At 35.3% G+C, this 24,865-nt stretch overlaps 1 protein-coding gene across 1 annotated transcript in view; it reads right to left on the bottom strand.

Annotated features, from left to right (window-relative positions):
- Nucleotides 1-24,865, bottom strand: part of DOCK8 (dedicator of cytokinesis 8) — a 324,685-nt gene that overhangs the window by 14,019 nt on the left and 285,801 nt on the right. The window contains 7 exon segments of the mRNA XM_074280659.1: nucleotides 2,096-2,202; nucleotides 3,377-3,520; nucleotides 5,277-5,513; nucleotides 9,623-9,712; nucleotides 14,832-14,966; nucleotides 15,941-16,072; nucleotides 17,959-18,102. Coding sequence (XP_074136760.1) covers nucleotides 2,096-2,202; nucleotides 3,377-3,520; nucleotides 5,277-5,513; nucleotides 9,623-9,712; nucleotides 14,832-14,966; nucleotides 15,941-16,072; nucleotides 17,959-18,102 — 989 coding nt within the window.

Here is a 24,865-nt window from a genome sequence, read left to right on the forward strand (position 1 = left end):
TTTGTATGGGGTAGATATTCAAGAAATGTTTGTTGGAGGCACTGTTTAAACCTTGTAATTGTGTTCCAGTAGGAGATATTTTAAATACAGGTTTACTTTGCAAATGAGAAAATAATTTCATTACTTTCCATTTCTGACTCCATTCATATGTTTTTTTTTGTTTGTTTGTTTGTTTGTTTTTTTGTCCTTTGGGCCCCATCTTGGAACAACAATTCAATAAACATTTGTTAAATGTCCTTAAGTTTAAGATTCTGTCATATGCATCAAGGCTATATATAAAAAGGAAAATTGATACAATCTCTTCCTTTTAGAAGGTTATGTCTAATAGGGAAGATTTAGTTGCCATGGACAACTAACTACAAGATCATATAGGTTAGGAAAAGACAAGGTTAAATAGAATGGCTTGAGTGATTAGAGAAGGGAAGGGCCACTTCCAGTTAAGGCTATGAAGATTAGGGAAGGAAGGTTTCATGTTGCACATGAATTAAACCTTACAGGAAGAAGAGGATTTCAATCAGCAAAGATATGGGGGAGGTTCTTCTAGGGGTATGGAATTGTGCATATGAATGTATAGATACAGAATGACACTAGTCACCATAAGTGAAAGTTCCACTGAGTCTCTAGTGCATGAATGAAAAAAGTGTGAAATGAGGCCAGAAAGGTAGATTAGAATGAGATTGTGAGGAGCATTGAATACTAATATAAGGAGTTTATTATTCATTAGGCAATGAGGAGCCATGTACAGTTCTTGAGCATGGCCAAGGCTGTGAATTAGGAAAATGATTTTAGCAATAGTGGAAAGAACATAGGGAGAGAATCTGGTTAAGAGACCATTATAATAATCACATGAAAGATTCTAGAAAGCCTGGATTCAGGGAGTAGTGTGAGTGGGGAGGAAGGGAAATAGATAGGAAAGGTAATAAGGAGAAGGATAATTGAAATAATGGGATAGGATAGGTTTTGACAACATGGAAGGATTAAAGATGACTTTGAATATGGTGATGCCATGAATAGAAGTAGGGAAGTAATGAAACACATTCCTATGTATTTTGGTGGGGAAAATGATTCCAATTTTGCACATGATGGATTTGAGGTATTGGTGAGCTATCCTCATGGAAATTTGCAGAGGGCAGTTGGAAATGGAAGGCAGAAGTTCAGAGAGGTGACTAAACCTGAAGATGAACATCCACATAGATGTGATGACTAAAGCCAGCCGAAGAAAATGCCAAGACAAAGAGCATAGATGGAGGAATTTGAAATTTATGAGCCATAAGATCATAGAAGAGTCCTCAGAGAACATTGAAATCCAACTCCCTCATTTTATAACCAAAAAGCATTCATTAAGTACCTCATGCCTCATGCTATTTAAATCTACTGTGTCACACACTATCCTAAGAGCTGGAAATATGAAGAAGCAGCAAGAAAGAGTTCTTGGTCTTAAGAAGCTCACAGTTTAACAGGAAGGCAACATGCAAACAATTATTTGCAAACAAGATATATGCAGAATGAATTTGGAAATAATCAACAGAAAGAAGGGCACTAGAAGGAAAAGGGACAAAAAAAGGTTCCTTGCAGAAGGTGGAATGTTGGTTGGAACCTGAAGGAAGTCAGGGAATCCAGGAAGTAGAGAAGAGGGAGGAGAGCATTCTAGGCATGCAGAATAGAAAGATGGAGAAGATAAAGATGTTTTAGGAACAGCAAGGAGGACAGTATCACTGGATTGCAGAGTAGATGATGATGAGTAACAAGACTGAAAGGTGAGGAGGGTGTCAGGTTATGAAAGGCTTTAAAGGCCATACTGAGGATTTTCTATTTGAACAAGAAGTCTCTGGAGTTGATTGTTTTGGGGAATGATTTGGTTAGATTTGTGCTTTAACATCTGAGTAGTGGACGTACTGGAGTAGGGGAAATTAACTAAATACTAAAAGCAAGTAGTAAACTGAGCTCCCTTCCCCAAAAGGTGAGTACCCCAGGGCCACAAAGTCATGGCAGCTTTACCACAAACAAGCTCTGGAATGCAGAATTCTTGCAATTCTGTCATCACTTTGATTAGTTTTGAGCTACTGAATCCCCAGACACTTTTCCTCTTACTTACCGCATTATGAATTCTTTAAAACACAATCGCAACTTGTTATGATGCCGGTAAAGTTTTGGGTCAGCTGGAATTTCGGCCAAGAATACTTGGGCTACTTCTAGTGGTCCCTTATAGAAACAACAAAATAATAATGTTTCATTTACAAAGAAAATAAATTTCCTCAACATTTAAAAACAAAAAGTTGATTCATTTGGTTCAACGTCTTGATTTGCTTAAATTTTTTAACCCAGATCTGTGATTTTAGTGGTGCTGAAATACTGGGTAACTGTTAAGGAGTGCCTCCACTGACTTCTATTGCATGCTAATCCCTGGGCATTCTCTTGCCCTGCTCAGGAACCAATCTAAGAAAGGGGAGGAGATAAAATATGATAAAATAAACTTTGAAGTCAGATGCCCTGGGTTTAAATGCCATCTCGGAAAATTACTAATGTGAACTGGTACAAATCTCTTAATTTCCCCAATCTAAGTTTTCTCATCTATAAAATGGGGTGTGTGGGAACTAAATGGCTTCTGAGTTCCTCAGAGATATAGTCCAGACCTACTTTCACAACAGTTGGACTCATGTTTATGTGGCTCTGCTCCCCCCCCCCAATTTCCCCAAAGTCAAAAGAATTTCTACTTATGGCTCTGTTTTAAGTTTAGGTAAGAGGGTGGGCTTATATAGTAATATCAATTCTGGAATTTCAGCCAAATGAGATCTTCACCCTTTAATTTCATCTCTCTGTAGGAGACAGTCAGCCTCTGTTAACAAACTGATTCTCTAAAGAATCTTATAACTGGGCATAGTCTGAATCATAGAGGATCCTTAGGTCCAGTCTGGATCCCAAATCATATAATGTGGTATAATGGATAAAATTGCTGTATTAGAAACAAGAAGATGCTGGTTCAAATCTTGCCCTAGATATTTACTGTGTGACTCATGGGCAAATCACTTACCCTCTCAAACCTTAATGTCTTTATATGTCAAATGAAGTGTTGGCTCAAATGACCTCTAAGGTCTATTCCATCTCTAAATGGATATTAAAGAATTGTCGAGGCAGTTTTCTACTTTCCCAGACTACACATGTTTTGGATTTTTTTTTCTAGGATAGATGGTCACATGAAAGCAGAGGCAAAAGATTTAACAAAAACTTTCTTGGTTTTCTAAACTCTGCAAATGTTTGACCCAAGTTTTTCTGTGTGCATTGGGCCACATTGATAAGACAGAAGAAAGAAGATAGGATTGTAATTTAAAAGGAAAAGTGAGATTGCACTTCCTTTCATTCCAGTGGCTATCTTTACCTGATTCACAGTGGCTCCCACAGAACCTTGTAATACCATCTGAAGCATCTTGGCATCTGGCGGCTCTTGGTTGATAGCTACGGCTAATTCTAGGGTCTTCTTCTTCATGTCTTCAATGGCAACTTCAATTGGAGTTAATACAAACTAAAAAAAAGAAAAACAGTAGAAAACAAAAATGAGAAGAAGTTACTCTCTGGTCCTAACAAATTGAAACAGGGACAGAGATAAGGATGAGATACATGATTTCACTGGTATAGGGAACTCTTGATTAAGGAAATTCCCTTCACCAATGAATCTCCTTGGCAAATTAGTGTCTTAGAGGCTCAATCTAATCTACAATTATCTCTCCCACATCCCTGGGGTTAGCAGTACAGCATCCTCTGTGATGCAGAAAATCTGTGTAGTTTTTTTGGCTCTCTTTGTAGCAAAGAGGAAGTCATAATTCTTTCTTTTTCTTTTATGGGAGTATTTACAAGTATCATTCATATATCATATCTTATACATTTCTGAGTTTCTAAGCTTTTTCTGTATCATCTTCTTATCTTGGTGTATTGTCTATATCTTCTGCAAAACTCCCCCCAAATTCCCATTTAATTTCTTATGTTGGCCTGTGACATATTGAAACCACAATGAGGAAAGTCATGATGTGAAAGGGACAACTGTAATCTAATCTACTCTACTTTAGATATGTCAGAGGCAGGGTTTGAACTCAAGTCCTCATGGTTCCAAAGGCCACCATGCCATGTCAATATGTAGGTAATATAGGTATAGGGACTGGACCTCTTTTTTCAATGATATAATAAGAGTAGACAAATGAGGAAACTCCCTCTACCAATGCAAGTAACCTATGCTTTATCAAGTACTTATATTAGAGCACTGAAAAATTAAATGACTTCTAATTTACCAACGTATATCAGAGTTGGGATTTGAACCCAGGTCTTCTTGTCTCCAAGGCTAGCTCATGATTCAGACTCTTAGTAATACAGATACTGGGCAGACTTAGAGATAGGAGACCAAATAGGGTGGTTGGATTCATGGGTGCAGGGCAAAGAAGACATGGTTGGAAGAGTTTTGAGATAACAGATATGATGAAAAATTGTTTCAGGTGAATCTTATTTCTATTTCAGTTCTATTTCCATTATGAGAGAATATTATTCCATTTGCAGTTGGGAGAATTAAAGGCTGTTGTGAGGATCATAAGAGGTAATGTATTGAAACAAGTAATTCAGAAAACTTCAAGGTCTATGTAATTATCAGTTCTGGTTATTATTACTTAGTCTCTGGCATCTCATACCCTTTTTTGATATTGTAGAAAGTGGTTCTTCCAACACAACTTGAAATTTCATCTCTCTTGGCTTACTATAACCCTCCTCTGTGCAAAGTTGTGGCTCTGGGGATAGAAGGGAAGGTCACAGTACCAAAAGAGCCTGGTCAAGAATCTTTTGTCTTGGCTTATAATTGTCCTGTACAATTGTACAGTTGTTCAATATCTGATAAACCAGGATTAAGACTAGACTTGTTATTTCATTGGTATAGAGTTCCTGGATAAGTGTTACATGGCAATTAAAAAATATTAATAAGGTGTATAAAGCAGTTGTCCTATATAGGTTTGCTATTGCTAACAAATAACACAAACTAATTTCAAAATCACCTACAGGGATTTATATAACATAGGGAGCAGACAGTAGCTGTCTGGACACTTACTCCACTTTGGGAGTAAAAATATTTCTGAGAAGAAATTTGCAAAGGCTCCCTTCTTCCTATTTTAATTGCCATATGGTCTGGAAAGGCCAACTCCACTTTGGAACTCTATTGTGGGAGTCACTCCTGCAGTAATTTATTTCCAAGTTTTCAATAGCTTCATTTTCCCTAAATGGTAATTCTTTTCCAGTGGCATTACCTGTTCCTTTTGAATGACTCTGATTCTGGTCTTGATATAGGGGAAGGCATGCATGGTAGTCAAGATGGTGTTCCTCCTATATTGTTCATTCAGCTCACCCCGGGGCCGTCCCTCCAGGGTGAAAGGGGTTGTGTACATGAATCTTCGGAGGTTGAAGTTCTTCTCAAAGTAGGTTACCCTGTCTTTCATCTCATACTCATCAAAATAAGGTTCCACAAAAGTGATTTGTATGTAGGCCTAAGGGAAGGGAGGGAAAAGAAGAGAGGAAATGGGCATCATTTTCCAACCACAGAAACAGATCCTGACAAAGGAAGGGACAGACATGCTGGGACACATTAAACAACAGGATCTCTTTGACTTCTTCAAGGCTTGATGGCATTAAGATGGAATTTTAACTCCTCTCCAGAACTCCTCCCCACACCAAAGTCAAATTTTTTTTATTCAGAATTGTCTTTTAAAAATTTCCCCAAAGGAATTTTAATTAAAATTTGGGACTTTAAATTATTCTCTAAGGAAAATACATAAAAACTAAATACATTTAAAATTTTAAAATAAGTTCCTACTAAATGTCCTACTAATGACTAATGCTTTTGTCTATTCAATTTTTCTTTCAATAGTTTTTATTTTTTCCAATTACATGTATAGATAGTTTTCAAAATTCATTTTTGTGAGTTTAAATTCCAAATTTTTTCTTCCTCTCTCCGTTATATCCCCTCTCCCCAAGACAGCAAACAATCTGATATAAATTATAAATGTACAATCATCTTAAACAAATTTCCTTATTAGTAATGTTGTGAAAGAAAAAGCAGAACAAAAGGGAAAAATCATGAGAAAGAAAAAGCAAATTAAAAAAAAAGATGAAAATAGAATGTTTTGATTCTCATTAAGTTTTTATAGTTCTCTCTCTGGATACCCAAATCTATTGGAATTGTCTTGGATCATTGTATTGTTGAAAAGAGCTAAATCCTTATTGTTACTGTATATGATGTTCTTCTGGTTCTGTTCACTTCACTTACCATTAGTTCATGTCAGTCTTTCCAGGCTTTTCTGCAATCAGCCTGTTCATCATTTCTTATAGAACAATAATATTCCGTTATCTTCATATACCACAACTTATTCAGCCATTCCTCAATTTAGGGGCATTTCCTCACCTTGCCACTACAAAAAGAGCTGCTACAAACATTTTTTGCACAAATGGTCCTTTTCCCTCTTTTATCTCTTTGGGATACAGACCCAGTAGTGGCATTGCTGGATCAAAGGGTATGCACAGCTCAATAGCCTATTGGACATAGTTTTAAATTGTTTTCCAGAATGGCTAGATCAGTTCATGACTCTATAAATAATGAAATGCTTTCATTTAAAAAATTTGACTGACAGTATGAGTAGAACAACTCTTCAGAAAATTTGGGTTCACTGTTACTAAATACAGGGTTACTATAATAGTCTAAGTGGTGCAGAGATGGACCTGGAATCAAGAATACCTGAGTTAAATCTGGCCTCAATTACTTGCAAGCCATGTGACCTTGGCCAAGTCACTTAACCTGCTTTCCTCAGTTTCTTTATCTGTAACATAAGTTGGAGAAGAAAATGTAAACCACTCTAGTATCTTTGCCAAGAAAATCCCAAATAGAATAGAATAGAAATAGAATCACAAAGAGTCAAACATGAGTGAATATCAACAACATGATGTAAGTCAAGGACTAGAAAAATTAGACAGGATAATAAATTGTGCAGCCCAGACTGGTATCTAAATTGGAATCTGAACCCAAGTCTTCTTAACTCCATGTCCAAAGCTGATTAATATTCTTCCATCTTCTCTCCATCCTCAAAAGTCAATAATTGTAACAAAAAGAAAAGAGAAAGAAAAACAGTTTAACAAAATTATCTAATTGAGTCTGACAGTATATTCAATCTAGAATGGCCATTTAATATAGCTATAGTGAGAGAGATAGAGAGAGAGAATTTGCATGGGAAGAGCTCATCAGGTTATTAAGTCAAATCTCCTTTCCTCCTGAAATTCATATCTTTTTTTTTTCTTAGTATGGGTAAGAACCCATACTAAAGATGCTTTTCAATTGGGAAATGTTTAATAATATAAATAAAAATATAGTACAACATAAGTAATAGATAATGTTAATTTCTGGGTTTTCTTAGGTCAACATGTGAGCCAAACAAACTCTTTCTATTTGAGTTCAATACTACCTATCACCTTAGGCCATATCCCCACATTCTTTTTTTTTTTTTTTTTTTAATAATATTTTTATTTTTTTATTATAGCTTTTTATTTACAAGATATATGCATGGGTAATTTTTCAGCATCTGCAATACATTCTTAATGGAGACATTACCTTAATATTGAAGATCATGCCATGAAAAAATATAAAAGAACCAGATCACAGGTTTTTCATAGTTCTAGGTTATTATAAACTATAAAAAGTAAAATAGATAAACATAAAACTGAAAAGCTTCTCCACAGAAAATTACTGTACCTAGCATAAGAAAGGAAGTGGCTAAATGGGGAAAAAAAAACTTTGTGGAAAATTTTAGGTAAGTATAATGTCTGGGCTAGCTCTCTGGAGGGCCTTAGGATCAGTCAAAGTCAGTATCAGTCAAAGTCTTTAGAAGGAGAAGTGAAGGAGGCAGGCAAACTGCCAAGGGCTCATCAAAGATGAATCCTAGACTCTGAAGTCTGGAGCCTGAAGTCTTCTCTTCTCAATGTGCTGTGGCAGAGAGATTCTGACCCTCTCTCTCAGCCCTCCAATCTTTGCCTATGATTACTTCATCACAACACATCGAGCAATCACCAATCTTGAGGAGAGCCATCACATCACCATATCATCTAAGTATATGTTTAAAGAATCATTATCTCACATTGAGTAGGTATTTACCATTAAACACTCTGCTATATTTAGATTAAAGTACACCTTTTCAGAGTTCCAGCCCTCTACAGGTAAATAACTAACAAATACATATGTATACACATTAAACATATGTATAAACATATATGTATGCATATATAGTTATACTGTATATATATGTGTGTGTATCTATTTCTATATTAGCAATTCCCCAATAGATAAATGATTAATGGATATGAATAAATAGTTCTCCAAAGGCTAAATGTGGCTACTGCAACTATGCAATAAGTATAAAATATCTATCAAGAATTTATTAAATGCTTACTATGTGGATGACACTGAGCTATTTTCCAAGAAAAAAAAAGAATAAAGAGAATGAAATCCAACTTAAAAGGCTCTTATATTCTAAGAGGGAGATAACAATTTCATATTCAAGTATACAGACTAAATACAAAGATAATAAATAACAATAAATACAAAATAGTTAAATGCAATGTACTTAGGGGAAAGAGGACATTAGCAGTTGTAGGAAAGAATTCAGGAAGAAGGTAGGGCTCAAAGGAAAAGAGAGAATGAAGGTATTATATTGTGTTGCATAGTATTATATTGTGTTACAGTGTATTGTTATGTAACATTATGTTATTTTGTATTTGTTGCCTTATGTTATATTGTATTATGCTGTATTTGCATACTGGACTGTATTGCATTTATTGTGTTGTATTGCATTGCATTATATTTTATTGTATTCAATTGTAACTTCCATGACATAAAAATCTGGGAACAGATTTTAATTTCTAATTCAAAACTCTTTTCTTACTTTGCAGAAATATTATATTGCTCCTTATAACAAAGTGCTAGCTTCTCGGGGGAAAAATAGCCTTGTACCTTTTACCTTGACAATTATGTCAAAAGTTATTTTTCATTTATTTGGCATATAGCATGAAGCATTATATTCTCAAGTTTATTGGCATGTGTCAAACATGGTAAGTGCTATCTTTCTAAGTTTTTAACACCTTTATACTTGAAGCTTGCATCAAAGGCATTTGTTCTGTCATGGGTGTACGTATGAAATTATAAGGAAATATAAAGAGAATAAAAGGAGAGCAAAGACTTTTCACTACCTGGATAAATCTTCACAAAAGTGATTTCAAAGACAAAGATCCATTGTTTGAAGCTGCACATTTTACCAGCCTAACAGCCTTTTCCAATCTTTTTGTCTTTGACCAAACCCTGCATGTGGTAGCAGTGAGCTAAATAAAGCTGCCTGGGGAGTTGTTAATCAGAATTTTACCCTTGTAATAAGTTTGGATTTTCCTAGGGTATGATTTTTAAGGCCTAAACCGATTATCCCTGCCCTTTCCTCCTTGTCCCCTCAGTACCAGGCTAAGGATGTAGGATTCAGGTGAAAGTTTCTTCAAAGAGTCACTTGCTAGCTTCCAGAAAGAAAATGTTCCAAGGGTAATGCTGTTGTATAAATCTATCCCATACCTTGTTAGGATCCAACTTGGTTTTGTCCACAGGAATAGAATCTTTAATTACTTCCACAAAATTTGCACCAAAGCACTGACCATAAAATGCCTGGGGGAAAGAAGCAATTCTTAACAAAAAAAAAATTTTTTTGACAAAATCCTTTCCCCCCCCCCTCTCTTTTTGGAAATGTAGGGTGAGATTGGAAAAAAGTTTAAGATTTACTTCACAGGCACTTGAACATTCTGATAATGGGGTGACATTGGGATAAAATTGGAGCTAATGAGCCCTAAGGATACCCACAGCCCAAAATAAAGAAAAATCTGCCATCTGATAAATATGTTCCTATTATAAATATACTGTGATCTTGAAATTGATTTAATTATTAATCACTGAATACTCCTAATGTGTTGCCACTGAATTCAGCCTCATTGATTCTTACCACTAATATTTTCCTTATGTGGCAACTGAAGTTGAAAGAATTCTAAAATTAGTTCCATTCACTGATGCAATAAATACCTATTAAATGCTTACTCTATAACTAGGTAAACTTTCAAGGAAGCTGTGATATTTAGATAAGACATAAGTCACTGCCTTCATAGAGCTTGCAATCTAGAAAAGTACAAAACATTTTTATACACAGCTATAATATTTAATAATATATTATAAATGCATTAATTAAAAAGGTCTGAGGAGTAAGGGTCTTAATGGTAAAGCGATTAGAGACAATTTTTATAGAGATAGCACTTGAATTAGGCTTTAGAAAATGGGGAGGAATTCAGTAGAATATCTCTTGAGTGTCAGAGGGAGAAACAAAACAAATCTGGGAAGTAAAGAGATCTAAATTCTATTCCAGCACTTTCACCAATTAACTGGTTATTTAATCTCTTTGGGACACAATCTTGGCAGCTAGGTGGCGCAGTGGCTAGAACACTGAATTTGGAGTTAGGAAAACATCTTCATGAATTCAAATCTGGTCTCCAATCAGGGGCAAGTCATTTTACCCTGTTGGTTTCCTTCATCTTCCTTCATCTATAAAATAATCTAGAGAAGGAAACAGCAAACCACTCTATATCTTTACTAAGAAACCCAAATGGGGTCACAGAGTTTCATATACAACTGAAATGTATGTTTCATACAACAAAAAGTCTCAATTTACTTATGTATAAGCAGACATAATAACCCTCTGCCCAGTTTTTCCTGAAAGAGATAATACAAGCCTCAATAAGACAATCTCAAAATTTTTTTAAAAAAATGTTAAAGGGGGCAGCTAGGTGGCACAGTGGATAGAGCACCAGCCCTGAATTCAGGAGGACCCGAGTTCAAATCTAGTTTCAGACACTTAACACTTCCTAGCTGTGTGACCCTGGGCAAGTCACTTAACCCCAGCCTCAGGGGGGAAAAAAAAGATGTTAAATAAATTCAAGGTAGTTATTATAAAGCAATGATTATATTATGTGGGCAATACATCTGCTAGTTATTGTGAAGTGTTCAGGGTACCTAAAAGAGTGGAGTAAACAAATGTGTTTCAGTATTTATGGTGCTGTGTTTTGCCATTATTTTTTAGTTCTCAGGATTATTGTTATTTTGACAAGTGCTCTGGATTATCTTTTCAATGAATTTTGTTCTATGTTTAGTCTTTTTAAAGCAGCTTTGAAGTGTCAGAGGTGAGATTTGAACCTCTTTGTGTGATCCTGGCCCATTAAAATGTGTATAATACAGATTCAAACTACTCACCTAAATCTTAAAGTGCTATAGAAATGGGAAATATAATTACCAGCTTATTATTATTATAGCTTTAGAGTCAAGAAGACCTGTAATAGGGTTCAAGTAAATCAGTAAGACAAATAATTTTTTTTTTTTTTTCTGTCCAGAGTTACACAGCCAGGAAGTATTAAGTGTTTGAGGCTACATTTGAACTCAGATCCTCTTGACTTCAGGGATAGTACTTTATCCCCTGCACCACCTAGCTGCCCTGCAAATAAACCTTTTATAAATGCCTGCGATATATACTTTATGCTAAGCATTGAGGGCTATAATGACAAAAGTCAGTCTCTGCCCATGAGGAGCTAACAATCTATATTGTTATATTCTATATTCTATTGGATTCTATATTCAAATAATTTGGTATATATAGGATAAATGGGAGAAAAATCAACAAAGAGAAGGTTTTAGAATTAAGAGGTATTGGGAAAGACTTCCTGTAGAAGATGGGTCCTGTCTCTGACATAGTCTGGCTGTACGACCCTATTCAAGTCATTTAACTTCTCAGTCTCCTAGGTATCTCCCTAGCATAATATAAATTTTTATGCTCTTTAAATTTAAAATTTCTTTTTTTTCTGTGCTTAATAAACACCAAATAAAATGAGTGCTTATATATTCAAAGTAGAATAGAAAAATAGGCTTGGTACTTGAACCTGCAAATCTCTATTATGTACATCTTACTTTTCTTTTTATGTATACAATGAATTCAATATTTAAGTTTCAAAATTGTTTACAAATTGCAGAGTCATTCCTGATCTGTATAAGTAAAGAGAATTCCTACACAAGAAATGTTATGTCACAGTTCTCTTTTACTGTCCTGACTCAGTTTCCCTAATTATCCTGCCTCAGTCCTGCCTTGGTTTCCCTGCTTCACAGTTCTGCAAAATCTCTCCTCCCTTTTTATCAGAATACTTGATAAGGATAAAAGATCTTATGTTTTAGAATATCAGAATGCTTCACCCCATTCCAAGCTATTGGAATGTCTCAGATACTATCTTATCAAGATGCCTCTTCCCAAGTCCAGGGTGCCTCCCCCTGATTGTATCATCCCCTTTCCAGAGGCTCACCCCACCCTGTCAGAATCCTGTTCCCTCTCTCAGTATCCTGACTCTGCCCCTGCCTCAGTCTACCCTCTGCTTCTGAGCCACGTGTATATATGTTATTGAGAACTCTGATTGCTGGATTCTTGGAGACTATCCAGCCCTGGGACCAAACATGGATCCATTAATCCCAGTATATCTCTCCATTTAATAAATTATTAAATAGTCTCTAATCTCTACCTTGCTCAGAACATCCTTTTTTATATCTTTTTAAAAATTAATTTTATAATTATAAATTTTTTGACAGTATATATGCATGAGTAATTTTTTTATAACATTATCCCTTGTATTCATTTTTCCAGATTTTCCCCTCCCTCTCTCTACTCCCTCCCCTAGATGACAAGCAATCCCATACATTTTACATGTGTTACAGTATAACCTAGATATAATATATGTGTGTAAATCCAATTTTCTTGTTGCATGTTAAGTATTGGATTCCGAAGATATAAGTAACCTGGGTAGATAGACAGTAGTGCTAATATTTTACATTCAATTCCCAGTGTTCCTTCTCTGGGTGTAGTTGTTTCTGTCCATCATTGATCAGCTAGAAGTGAGTTGGATCTTCTTTATGTTGAAGATTTCCACTTCCATTATTGTTGAAGTGTATAGTGATCTGGTTCTGCTCATTTCACTCAGCATCAGTTGATGTCAATCTCTCCAAGCCTCTCTGTATTCATCCTGCTGGTCATTTCTTACAGAGCAATAATATTCCATAGCCTTCATATACCATAATTTACCCAACCATTCTCCAATTGATGAACATCCATTCATCTTCCAGTTTCTAGCTACAACAAAAAGAGCTGCCACAAACATTTTGGCACACACAGGTCCCTTTTCCCTCTTTACTATTTCTTTTGGATATAAGCCCAATAGCAGCAATGCTGGATTCAAAGGGTATGCACAGTTTGATAACTTTTTGGGCATAATTCCAGATTGCTCTCCAGAATGGCCGGATTCTTTCACAACTCCACTAACAATGTATTAGTGTCCTAGTTTTCCCACATCCCCTCCAACATTCATCATTATTTCTTCCTGTCATCTTAGCCAATCTGACAGGTGTGTAGTTGTAACTCAGAGTTGTCTTAATTTACATTTCTCTGATCAGTAGTGATTTGGAACACTCTTTCATATGAGTGGATATAGTTTCAATTTCATTATCTGAGAATTGTCTGTTCATATCCTTTGACCATTTATCAATTGGAGAATGGTTTGATTTCTTATAAATTAGGATCAATTATCTATATATTTTGGAAATGAGACCTTTATCAGAACCTTTAACTATAAAAATATTTTCCCAATTTGTTACTTCCCTTCTAATCTTGTTTGCATTAGTATTGTTTGTACAGAAACTTTTTAGTTTGATGTAATCAAAATCTTCTATTTTGTGATCAATAATGATCTCTAGTTCTCCTCTGGTCATAAATTCAGGTCTGAGAGGTAGACTATCCTCTGTTCCTCTAATCTATTTATGATCTCATTCTTTATGCCTAAATCATGGACCCATTTTGATCTTATCTTGGTATATGGTGTTAAGTGTGGCTCCATATCTAATTTCTGGCATAGTAATTTCCAGTTTTCCCAACAGTTTTTTTTCAAATAATGAATTTTTATCCCTAATGTTGGTATCAGAACATCCTTAAAACAATAAAATAAAAGACCAAAAGGAAGAAAAATTATTTCTCTATAGTTTTCTCATTACAGTCTTCATCATGATGCAGAAGTTATCTCAAGTTTATCCATGACTATGCCAGAAGAATTCTAACTCTGGCAGCCTCTACACCAAGCTGGAAAGGCTTGAAGCACAATCCTGATATAAGGAATTATGTACTTATCATCTGAGAACAACTCTGGAGTCACTACATTAGAATCAGGGTTCCTTACCCTAGTAAGATAACCCTTACCCCAGAGACACAAAGCACAGGCTACAGTCACTGCAAACCAAAAGTATTTCCTAAAACAATCACAGATTTTTCCTTGGCCTATGATAATCCCCTTGACACTTTGTACTTTCCCACTGAATTTAGGAAATGATGACAAAAAGATCAGTCCAATCGTAAGTATTTTGGGAAGAGGACTTACAGAAGTGATATACAATTTCTGTCTTTATACATTCTGAAGAGACATGAACTTGTGAGGAGAGCTGGGAGTAAGGGGTCACTTTAAACCGTTTTCTACTCCCAGTTGCCAATGTAATTGTCAGATGGGCACTATGGAGTGGTCTATATAAACCAGTAAAGCCAAGCCAGTAGCCAGGGGAGTTGTTTTTTTAAAGATGCCTGGAAGCATGTGCTTTAACTCTATTTCTCCCTTTCCCCTTTTCACCCCCACCAGGAAAACTTTAGATAATAAGCATAATCTCTTCTTACCTCTAGTCTGTGAGAAATTTCTGGAAGCTTGGTAATTGCAGGCTCTTTATAAACAAATTCCTGCTCATCCAAATCTCCAAATTTGGAGCCATAGAAACCAACTCGGAAATAGGTTCCAAACATTCGCTTATGACCCTGGTAAATAGAAGGCAAGACTTCATATTTATACTTTGGTTTCTCTGGTATAAAGAATAGCAGTGTTCAGTAAATTGCAACTGCCATGATTACTATCAAGAAGAAATCATTCCAAACCAACAATACACACACACATTCAAAATTTGACACTTATAAAAGGAGCTTTTGAAATGACATTTAAAAAAAAAAAAAGAGCTTTTGGTTAGAATTGCAACAAGGAATTCTTGAACCTGGGACAAATTCAGTTTGGATGGGGGGAGTGATGGGGAGGTGACAGTTGCCATTATCCAGGACTATTTAACTTAGGATGGTGTCACTCTGGAGCTGAGAGTTATAGAGCATAGTTTTTGCTGTCTGAGATGGGGGAGAGGAACCACAGAGACCAGATCCCATGGTAAGCCTGAGGCATGTTCACATTGAAGAAGTATGCATGGCACAGGAGGACATGGGGGTAGGGAAAAGTGAATGGTTGTTGCAACTGAAGAGAAACATTCTATTCTGGGAGAGGAATGCTATGAGAGAGGGTGCAACTCCCCAGGGCAAATTGGCACCTTGGGGCAAAGAACTGCTTGTCCCAGACTAGTTAAAGCCCTTGTGGGCTGTGGGATTGATTACAACCCAGTTTTATTACTAATTCCTTGAGTGTCTTTGGGAATGTCACTCTCCTTTTTGATCCCTAAAGTCTCTTGTAAGATGCTAATATTCAAATCACACTAGCAATTTTCAGGTTTTCTTTGAACAATTTTGAACATCTCCTCTCTCCCCTCCTTTCATATTCTCAAGTCCCATTTCATTTCTGATCATTCATTGTCAGCCATATAACAAATTATGGGATACCATGTGAAGGAGAACTCCTTGGAAAAAATCCAGAGAATGGGGACAGGGATTACCGCTCCAATATTTGTGACGAAACATATGTAAACCTATAGCAGCCATGCCACAAGATGCATTGGAAAGGGATCTGTCCTAGGTACCTTGCTTATGATGTTATCAAAAGCTTTCTGCAGTTTGTCATGAGTTGAGGTCAGCTTCCTGAAGTCCCGATGAGCTTCCAGTATGGGGATGACCAGCTTGTAGACCTCATTGACAGTTTCATACAACCCTCCCTTAATAAAATGACAAAACAAAAACATTAAATATGATTAAGACCTTAAGGTCTTATGATAAGACGAGGATTGTCCCCCAAAAGGTGATTTCCTATTGACATTCTCGTTGCTTTGTAGTGTTGAGGATGACTCCTAAACCTATGTTCTGTCTGGTCTCTATTATATATTCTTTTTTTTTTTTTTTTTTTTTTTTTTTTGGTTCAGATGTGTGATTTCACTGGTATGGGATAATTCTTGGTGAAGAAAATCTACAAATACAGAGAAGTAATTCTATGAAGCTTATAATATTACAGAATTTCCAAAGCACTGTGGGTTTACTCTATGGTATGACTTAAGTCCATTCTTCAAGGACCTCATTCTTCATGAGTAAAATGAGTAAAAAGAGGATTAGGAAAGGGTGCTAGGCAAAAGTGAAGGTCCCTTTTGTCTTTGTCTACAATTCTATGAACCTATAAGTGATAAATATTCTACCTATTAATGAAAATTAGTGAAAGTCAGAAAACTTGTGGGCTTCCATAAAATAATAATGAGAGAGAGCATCAATTTTTAGGTAATGAAGTCTAGAAATTTTCTGAACAATCCAACAGGAGATGAATACAGTGCTATCTATATACAATCTGGGGAAGACCTCTTTGTTAGAAGAGAGGCCTACTGTACTACCTCCCTTTTTCTTCCCAGATGTTATAATGATTTGTGCCTAACTTTTTTTTTTTTGGCTTGACTAGGAAGGAAAACCAGTAGGTTGGATGTTGGATATTTTTTAGGGAGAGCTTTCATTTTGAGGGGAGATGGTAAGGAAAAGAGATGAAGGGAAAGGGGAGACATTAACATTGTTAAAAAGAAAAAGTTTTAGTTTTTATGGAGGAAACAGAAACAAATTAGATAAGAAGAAGTAATTTAGGAAAATAAATTGTTATGGTGGTTTAGTAATTTTTTAGTTGTGTTCTACTCTTTGTGAACCCTAGGGTTTTCTTGGCAAAGATACTAGAGTGGTTTGCCATTTCCTTCTCCAACTCATTTTATAAGTTAGGAAACTGGAGGCAAATAGGGTTTAAGTGACTTGCCCAGGGTCACACAGTTAGTAAATGTCTGAGACCAGATTTGAACTCAGAAAGATAAGACTTCTGGTTTTCTAAGAAGAAAGAACTGGTACTCCATTGTGTCACCTAGCTGCCCTGGAATACAAAGAGGCTCTGCTAAGTTTAATGAAATCTTAAAAAATAGACAAGGAGGAAGCTATTTTGAGAACAGATGATAAATGACGGAACAACTTCTTATGATATCTAGAGACTTTTCCTTTGCCTTGAACTCAAATATGTAAAATTGGTTTGCCTACCTGATAAAGTATACTGAAGAGATGAATAAGGTGCTGGGAAGTTCCTATTTTGAAGCATATCTATATACAGTCTGGGAAAGACCTCTTTGTTAGAAGAGAGGCCTACTGTATTACCTCCTTTTTTCTTTCCAGATGTTTTAATGACTTGCCCCTAACTTAATTTTTTTTAATTTTTGACTTGACTAAGAAGGAAGGAAAGCCAGTATTGTACATTAATTCATTATGCAACTCTGGTGGAATCACTTGATTTTTCTCCATAAAACAGCAATAATACAGTGAAACTTCCATATAGTTAACACAATGTAATGTTGTAATGAAGAAAAGATTTCCAATACCTTGTGGAAAGGAACTTTGAAATATTGAACCTTGGTTCAATGGAACTTACAAACTTTTCGCCCAGTCCCAAAATATACTCACCTTACTCTCTGGGATTTACTTTAAGTACACATCTTTGTACTTATAAAAAAGCCATATTTCTTTCAACTGATAATGTTGTTTTCAAATTATCAACATCAAGGCACCCTTTGGAGTTCTTTCTTGTGTTACTCACCGTGCTAAAAAGTTCAGCAGCCTGTTCCAAAAGCCCAACCAGGCCACTCTCTGTGAAATATCTCCCAGAACACACACCATCCTCATCAGGGCACAGGATGTCATCAGAAACTGCAGATTCCTCTAGGACATTGGAAGAGATATTCTGAAACAAAGCATGATATAAACCTAGTTGACAGAAATCAAAGAAAGTCCAGAAACATTTATTAAGTGCCTATTATGTGTTAGGCTCTGTGCTAAGCGTGTGTTGAGGATACAAGGAAAGGCAAAAAACAGTCCCTCCCTTCGAGGAACTCATAATCTAATGAGGGAAATAACATGTAAACAAGTATAAACAAATCAATCAAACAACCAGAAGGCTATAAACAGGATAAATCAGAGATAATCAAAGAGGAGAGGATCTAATATAAAGGTGGACCAGGAAAGGTTTTTTCTAAGATTTTAGCTAAGACTTGAAGAAAGCCAGGGAAACCAGAAGAGAGTGACTTTCCTCTCTTCAGTAAAACGAAGTATTGGGGATCTCAGATTGAAAGAGTCTGAAGGAGAATGGAGGTGGGCTCACAACCTTGAAAGTTAAAAAGTCAAAGTGAACTTACAGAGCTATATGTAACCTAAAGCCCTACAAAGCCTTAGCTGACTGACCTTGTGATCTAGGGCAAGGACCTGTGTAACAGGGTGGTTAGAGGGTTGGGCTTGAAGTTAGGAAGAGCCGAGTTTGAATCTTGCCTAAAACACGACATGTTTTTTAAAGCTTTTTATTTTCAAAATATATGTATAGATAGTTTTCAACATTTATCCTAGCAAAAAATTGGGTTCCAAACTTTTTTCTCCCTCCCTTCTCTTCACTGTTGAAAAGAGGCAAATCTATCAGAATTCATCATCATATAATCTTGTTGCTTTGTACAATGTTCTCTTGGTTCCACTTACTTCACTTAAACATCAGTTCATATATGTCTCTCCAAGCCTCTCTGAAATCATCCTGCTGATCGCTTCTTATAGAACAATAATATTCCATAACATTCATATGATATAATTTATTCGTCATTCTTCAACTGATGGACATCCACTCAGTTTCCAATTCCTTGCCACTACAAAAAAGGGCTGTTACAAACATTTTTGCACATGTGGGTCCTTTTCCCTTTTTTAATGATCTCTTTGGGGTATAGGCCCAGTAAAGACATTGCTGAATCAAAGGGTATGCATAGTTTGATAGCCCTTTGGGCATAGTTCCAAATTACTCTCCAGAATGGTAGAATCAGTTCACAACACATCAATAATGCATATTAGTGTCCCAGTTTTCCCACATTCCTTCTAACATTCATCAATATCTTTTTCTGTCAGCTTGGCCAATTTGAGAGGTATGTAGTGGTACCTCCAAGTTATCTTAATTTGCATTTCTTTGATCAAGAGTGATTTAGAGCATTCTTTTTCATATGACTAGAAATGGTTTTAATTTCTTCATATGAAAATTATCTGTTCATATCCTTTGACCATCAGTTGGAGAATGGCTTGTATTCTTATAAATTTGAGTCAATTTTCTATATATTTTAGAAATGGAGTCTCTATCAGAACCCTTGGATGTAAAATTTTTCCCCAGTTTGCTGCTTCCTTTTTGTTTGTACAAAAACTTTAAAACTTAATATAATCAAAACATTTTGCATTCCATAATGTACTCCAGTTCTTCTTTGATCACACATTCCTTCCTTTTCCACTGATATAGTATCACTCTTTATGTCTAAATCATGAACCCATGTCAACCTTATTTTGGCATAGAGTATCAGGTGTGGGTCAATGCCTAGTTTCTTTTTTTTGTTTTAATTTTTAAAATTAATTTTATAATTATAACATTTTTTGACAGTACATATGCATAGGTAATTTTTTACAATATTATCCTTTGTACTCTCTTCTGTTCCGAATTTTCCCTTCCTTCCCTCCACCCCCTCCCCTAGATGGCAAGCATTCCCATACATATTAAGTATGTTAGAGTATATCCTAGGTACAATATATATATATATATGCAGAACAGAATTTGTTGTTGTTGTTGTTGTAAAGGAAGAATTGTATTCAAAAGGAAAAAATAACCTGGGAAGAAAAACAAAAAATGCAAACAGTTTACACTCATTTCCCAGTGTTTCTTCTCTTCTGGGTGTAGCTGATTCTGTCCATCATTGATCAATTGGAATTGGATTAGCTCTTCTCTATGTTGAAGATATCTACTTCCATCAGAATACATCCTCATACAGTATCATTGTTGAAGTGTATAATGATCTCCTAGTTCTGCTCATTTCACTCAGCATGAGTTGATGTAAGTCTCTCCAAGCCTCTCTGTATTCATCCTGCTGGTCATTTCTTATAGAGCAATAATATTCCATAACATTCATATACCATAATTTACCCAACCATTCTCCAATTGATGGGCATCCATTCATTTTCCAATTTCTAGCCACTACAAAAAGGGCTGCCACATGGGGCAGTTAGGTGGCACAGTGGATAGAGCACCAGCCTTGAATTCAGGAGGACTGGAGTTAAGTGGTTTCAGACACTTAACACTTCCTAGCTGTGTAACCCTGGACAAGTCACTTAACCCCAGCCTCAGGAAAAAAAAAAAAAAAAAAAAGGCTGCCACCAACATTTTGGCACATTCAGGTCCCTTTCCCTTCTTTAGTATTTCCTTGGGATATAAGCCCAGTAGTAGCACTGCTGGTTCAAAGGGTATGCACAGTTTGATAACTTTTTGGGCATAATTACAGATTGCTCTCCAGAATGGTTGGATTCTTTCACAACTCCACCAACAATGCATCAGTGTCCCAGTTTTCCCACAGCCCCTCAAACATTCATCATTATTTGTTCTTGTCATTTTAGCCAATCTGACAGGTGTGTAGTGCTATCTCAGAGTTGTTTTAATTTGCATTTCTCTGATCAATAGTGATTTGGAACACTCTTTCATATGAGTGGAAATTGTTTCAATTTCATCCTCTGAAAATTGTCTGTTCATATCCTTTGGCCATGTATCAATTGGAGAATGGCTTGATTTCTTATAAATTAGAGTCAATTCTCTGTATATTTTTGAGATGAGGCTTTTATCAGAACTTTTAACTGTAAAAGTTTTCCCAATTTGTTAACTTCCCTTCTAATCTTGTTTGTACAAAAGCTTTTTAATTTGATGTAATCAAAATTTTCTATTTTGTGATCAATAATGATCTCTAGTTCTCCTTTGGTCACAAATTCCTTCCCCCTCCACAAGTCTGAGAGGTAAACTATCCTACGTTCCTCTAACTTATTTATGATCTCATTCTTTATGCCTAAATCATGGACCCATTTTGATCTTATCTTAGTATGTGGTGTTAAGTGTGGGTCTATGCCTAGTTTCTGCCATACTAATTTCTAATTTTCCCAGCAATTTTTGTCAGATTGTTTTCTTATCCCAGAAACTAGGGTCTTTGGATTTATCAAATACTAGATGACTATAATCATTAATTTAAGTTTGTGTCTTGTGAACTTAATCTAGCCCACTGATCAACTGCTCTATTTCTTAGCCAATACCAAATGGTTTTGATGACTGCTACTTTTTTAGTTTTAGGTCTGGTATACCTAGGCTACCTTTATTTGCATTTTTTCATTAATTTCCTTGAAATTTTTTATTTTTTGTTTGTCCAGATGAACTTTGTTATTTTTTCTAGCTCTATAAAATAATTTCTCAGAAGTTTGACATGGCACTGAGTAAGTAGATTAATTTGGGTAGAACTGTAATTTTTATTATATTAACTTGGTTTATCCATGAGCACTTGATATTCTTCCAGTTGATTAGATCTGGCTTCATTTGTATGGAAAGTGTTTTATAATTGTGTTCATATACTTTATGACTTTATCTTGCTAGGTAGACTCCCAAATATTTTATATTATCTACAATTATTTTAAATGGAATTTCTTTTTTCATCTTTTGCTGCTAGACTTTGTTGGTAACATATAGAAATGCTAATAATTTATGCACATTTATTTGGTATCCTGCAACTTTGCTAAAGTTGTGAATTGTTTTTAGAAGTTTTTTAGTTGATTCTCTAGGATTCTTTTTTTTTTTTTTTCTAGGATTCTTTTAAGTATACCATCATTTTTCTTCCCTTATGGCTAAAGCTAACATTTCTTCTTATTATTATTTTTTTTCTTTTTTTTTAGTTTTTTTAGTTTTTTTTCTTTTTTATTATAGCTTTTTATTTACAAGATATATGCATGGGTAATTTTTCAGCATTGACAATTGCAAAACCTTTTGTTCCAATTTTTCCCCTCCTTCTCCCCTCCCCTTCCCCTTGATGGCAGGTTGACCAATACATGTTAAACATGTTAAAGTATAAGTTAAATGCAATATATGTATACATGTCCATACAGTTATTTTGCTGTACAAAAAGAATCGGACTTTGAAATGGTGTATAATTAGCCTGTAAAGGAAATCAGAAATTAGGGTGGACAAAAATAGAGGGATTGGGAATTCTATGTAGTGGTTCATAGTCATCTCCCAAAGTTCTTTCGCTGGGTGTAAAGCTAACATTTCTAATACAATACTGAATAGTAATGATGATAGTGGGCAACATTGTTTCATCCCCTGATCTCATTGGGAATGGTTCTAGTTTACCCCCATTGCATATGACGCTTGGTGATGGGTTTAAATAGATGCTACTGATCATTTTTAGGAAAACTCCATTTATACCTGTGCTCTCTAGAATTTTTAATAGGAATGGATGTTGGATTTTGTCAAATTTTTTTCTGCATCTATTGAGAGAATCTCATGATTTCTGTTAAAATTTGGTTATTGATATATTTATTTTCTCCTGTTAATCTGGGAAATCTATATTTTTGTAATTATTCATTTATTTCACTTAGATGATCAGATTTATTGGCACAATAGTGAACAAAATACCTCCTAATTATTGCTCTAATTTCATCTTCATTGATGGAAAGTTCCTCCTTTTCATTTTTGATATTAGAAATTTGATTTTCTTTCCTTTTCCTAATCAAATTAACTAAAAATGGTATCTATCTTGTTGGTTTATTAGTTCAATAGTTTTCTTACTTTCAATTTTATTAATCTTCCCTTTTTCAGAATTTCAAATTTGGTATTTAATTGGGGGTTTTTAATTTGCTCTTTTTCTACTTTTTTTAGTTGCATACTCACTTTATTGATTTTTTTTCTTTTTCTATTTTATACAAGAAAGCACCTAGAGATATAAAATTTCCCCCAAGACTGCATTAGCTGCATCCCATAAATTTTGGTATGTGGCTGAAATACTTAAATAATCTCTGTCATTTTTAAAATGAGGATGATAATAGTAGCATAAAATTGTTGTGAGGTTCAAATGAGATGAAATACTTTGCAAACCTTAAAGCTTTATATAAATCCTTGCTATTATTATTATAATTCTAAGGTACTGGGTATCGCAAAAGGATTAGTGTACTTTTTAGGATTTTTTTTTTGAGGTAACTGGGGTTAAGGGACTTGGTCAAGGTTACACAACTATTAAGTGAAGTATCTGAGGCTATTTTTGAATTTAGGTTCTCCTGACTCCAGAGTGGGTGCTTCATCCATTGTATCATATAACTGTCCCAATTAGTGTACTTTTTAAGCTGTTGGAAAACTGCAGTAAGATTTTTGGACACACTCTACATTGCCACTTTCCCTCTGGTTTATGGTTGAAGAGCTGCAAGATTTTTTTTAATAGTAGGACTTCTGGGACACTGTATATTGCCATCTTTCCCCTGGGTTCCACTTGAATAGCTGTGATATTGCTTAGCAGTAATGAGGAATTCCAGTCTTATGAAGTGTTGGTATTAGTTATAGATGTCACATACATTTTCCTTCACAAAACTCTTATTTATAAGCTCCTTGAGGGCAGGGAATGTCTTTTGCATCTTTTTGTATTCTCAGGGCCTAGTACAATGTCTGGTACATTGAAGATGTTTAACAAATATTTATTTTCACACATTTATCTTTAAAGTCATATTGTTGGTTAGGGGCTCTCAAGAGATTTTTTAGAAACTTTCAAAGATGTCTTTAATTTGGATATGACTTTTCTTCCTTTCTGCTAAGTCCTTGCCCAGAATTTTTTTCTCTAAGGGTGTCTCAGAATCAGAAGCAATACAATTTTTAGGAGCCTGATATGGAGAGAATCTATTGGCCCAATAGAAAGGGTCTGTTTTCATGTCTCACTTCTCTGGCCATAGCAGCTGGTAAGGATAAAACAGAGCTACGCTTGAAATTGTGTCCAGAGAAAAGGCATTCTAGGATCATTTTCCTGGCTTTGGAAAGCTGGAAGGAACAGAAATGATATGTAAGAATTTCTCCAGGTCCATATTTATGAAGTAGATATTGTACCCCAAGGCCCAGAATTCCAGGAAGCTTAGTTTTGTGGAGTTTGATGGCCTTGAACTCAATTTTCCTCAACAGATTTTTTTAAACTATAATTCATTTTCCTTGGCTGATAAATTATTTTATTGGAACAGAATAAAATTGAAACAACAGGCATAAGAAAATCACAAAAATATATTATTTTTGAGTGGCAAAAAAAAGAATGAGGTCAAAGCATCAATTTGATGTTAACATATTTCAGGGAAGTATTGGGAGCCTCTGGTATGAAATAGTCAAGCAGTTATGATGAACTAAAGCTACTCTTTTCTTTTTAGAATGTGGGGGATTCTTGGAGCTAGTATCCACGGTTTCTAATTAGAGGTAATATAGAATCTGACTCTGGGAGTTGGGCCAGTGAAATAGGACAAAGATTCAGATTTGGAATCAGAAGACTTGGGTTTCAAAGATCTATAAAATTGTGCATACCCTTTGATCCAGCAGTATCACTATTGGGTCTGTATTCTAAAGAGATCATAAAAGAGGGAAAAGCTCCCATATGTGCAAAAGTGTT

The sequence above is a fragment of the Sminthopsis crassicaudata genome, chromosome 1, assembly GCF_048593235.1.
Source record: "Sminthopsis crassicaudata isolate SCR6 chromosome 1, ASM4859323v1, whole genome shotgun sequence".
In the NCBI taxonomy this organism is placed as follows: Eukaryota; Metazoa; Chordata; class Mammalia; order Dasyuromorphia; family Dasyuridae; genus Sminthopsis; species Sminthopsis crassicaudata.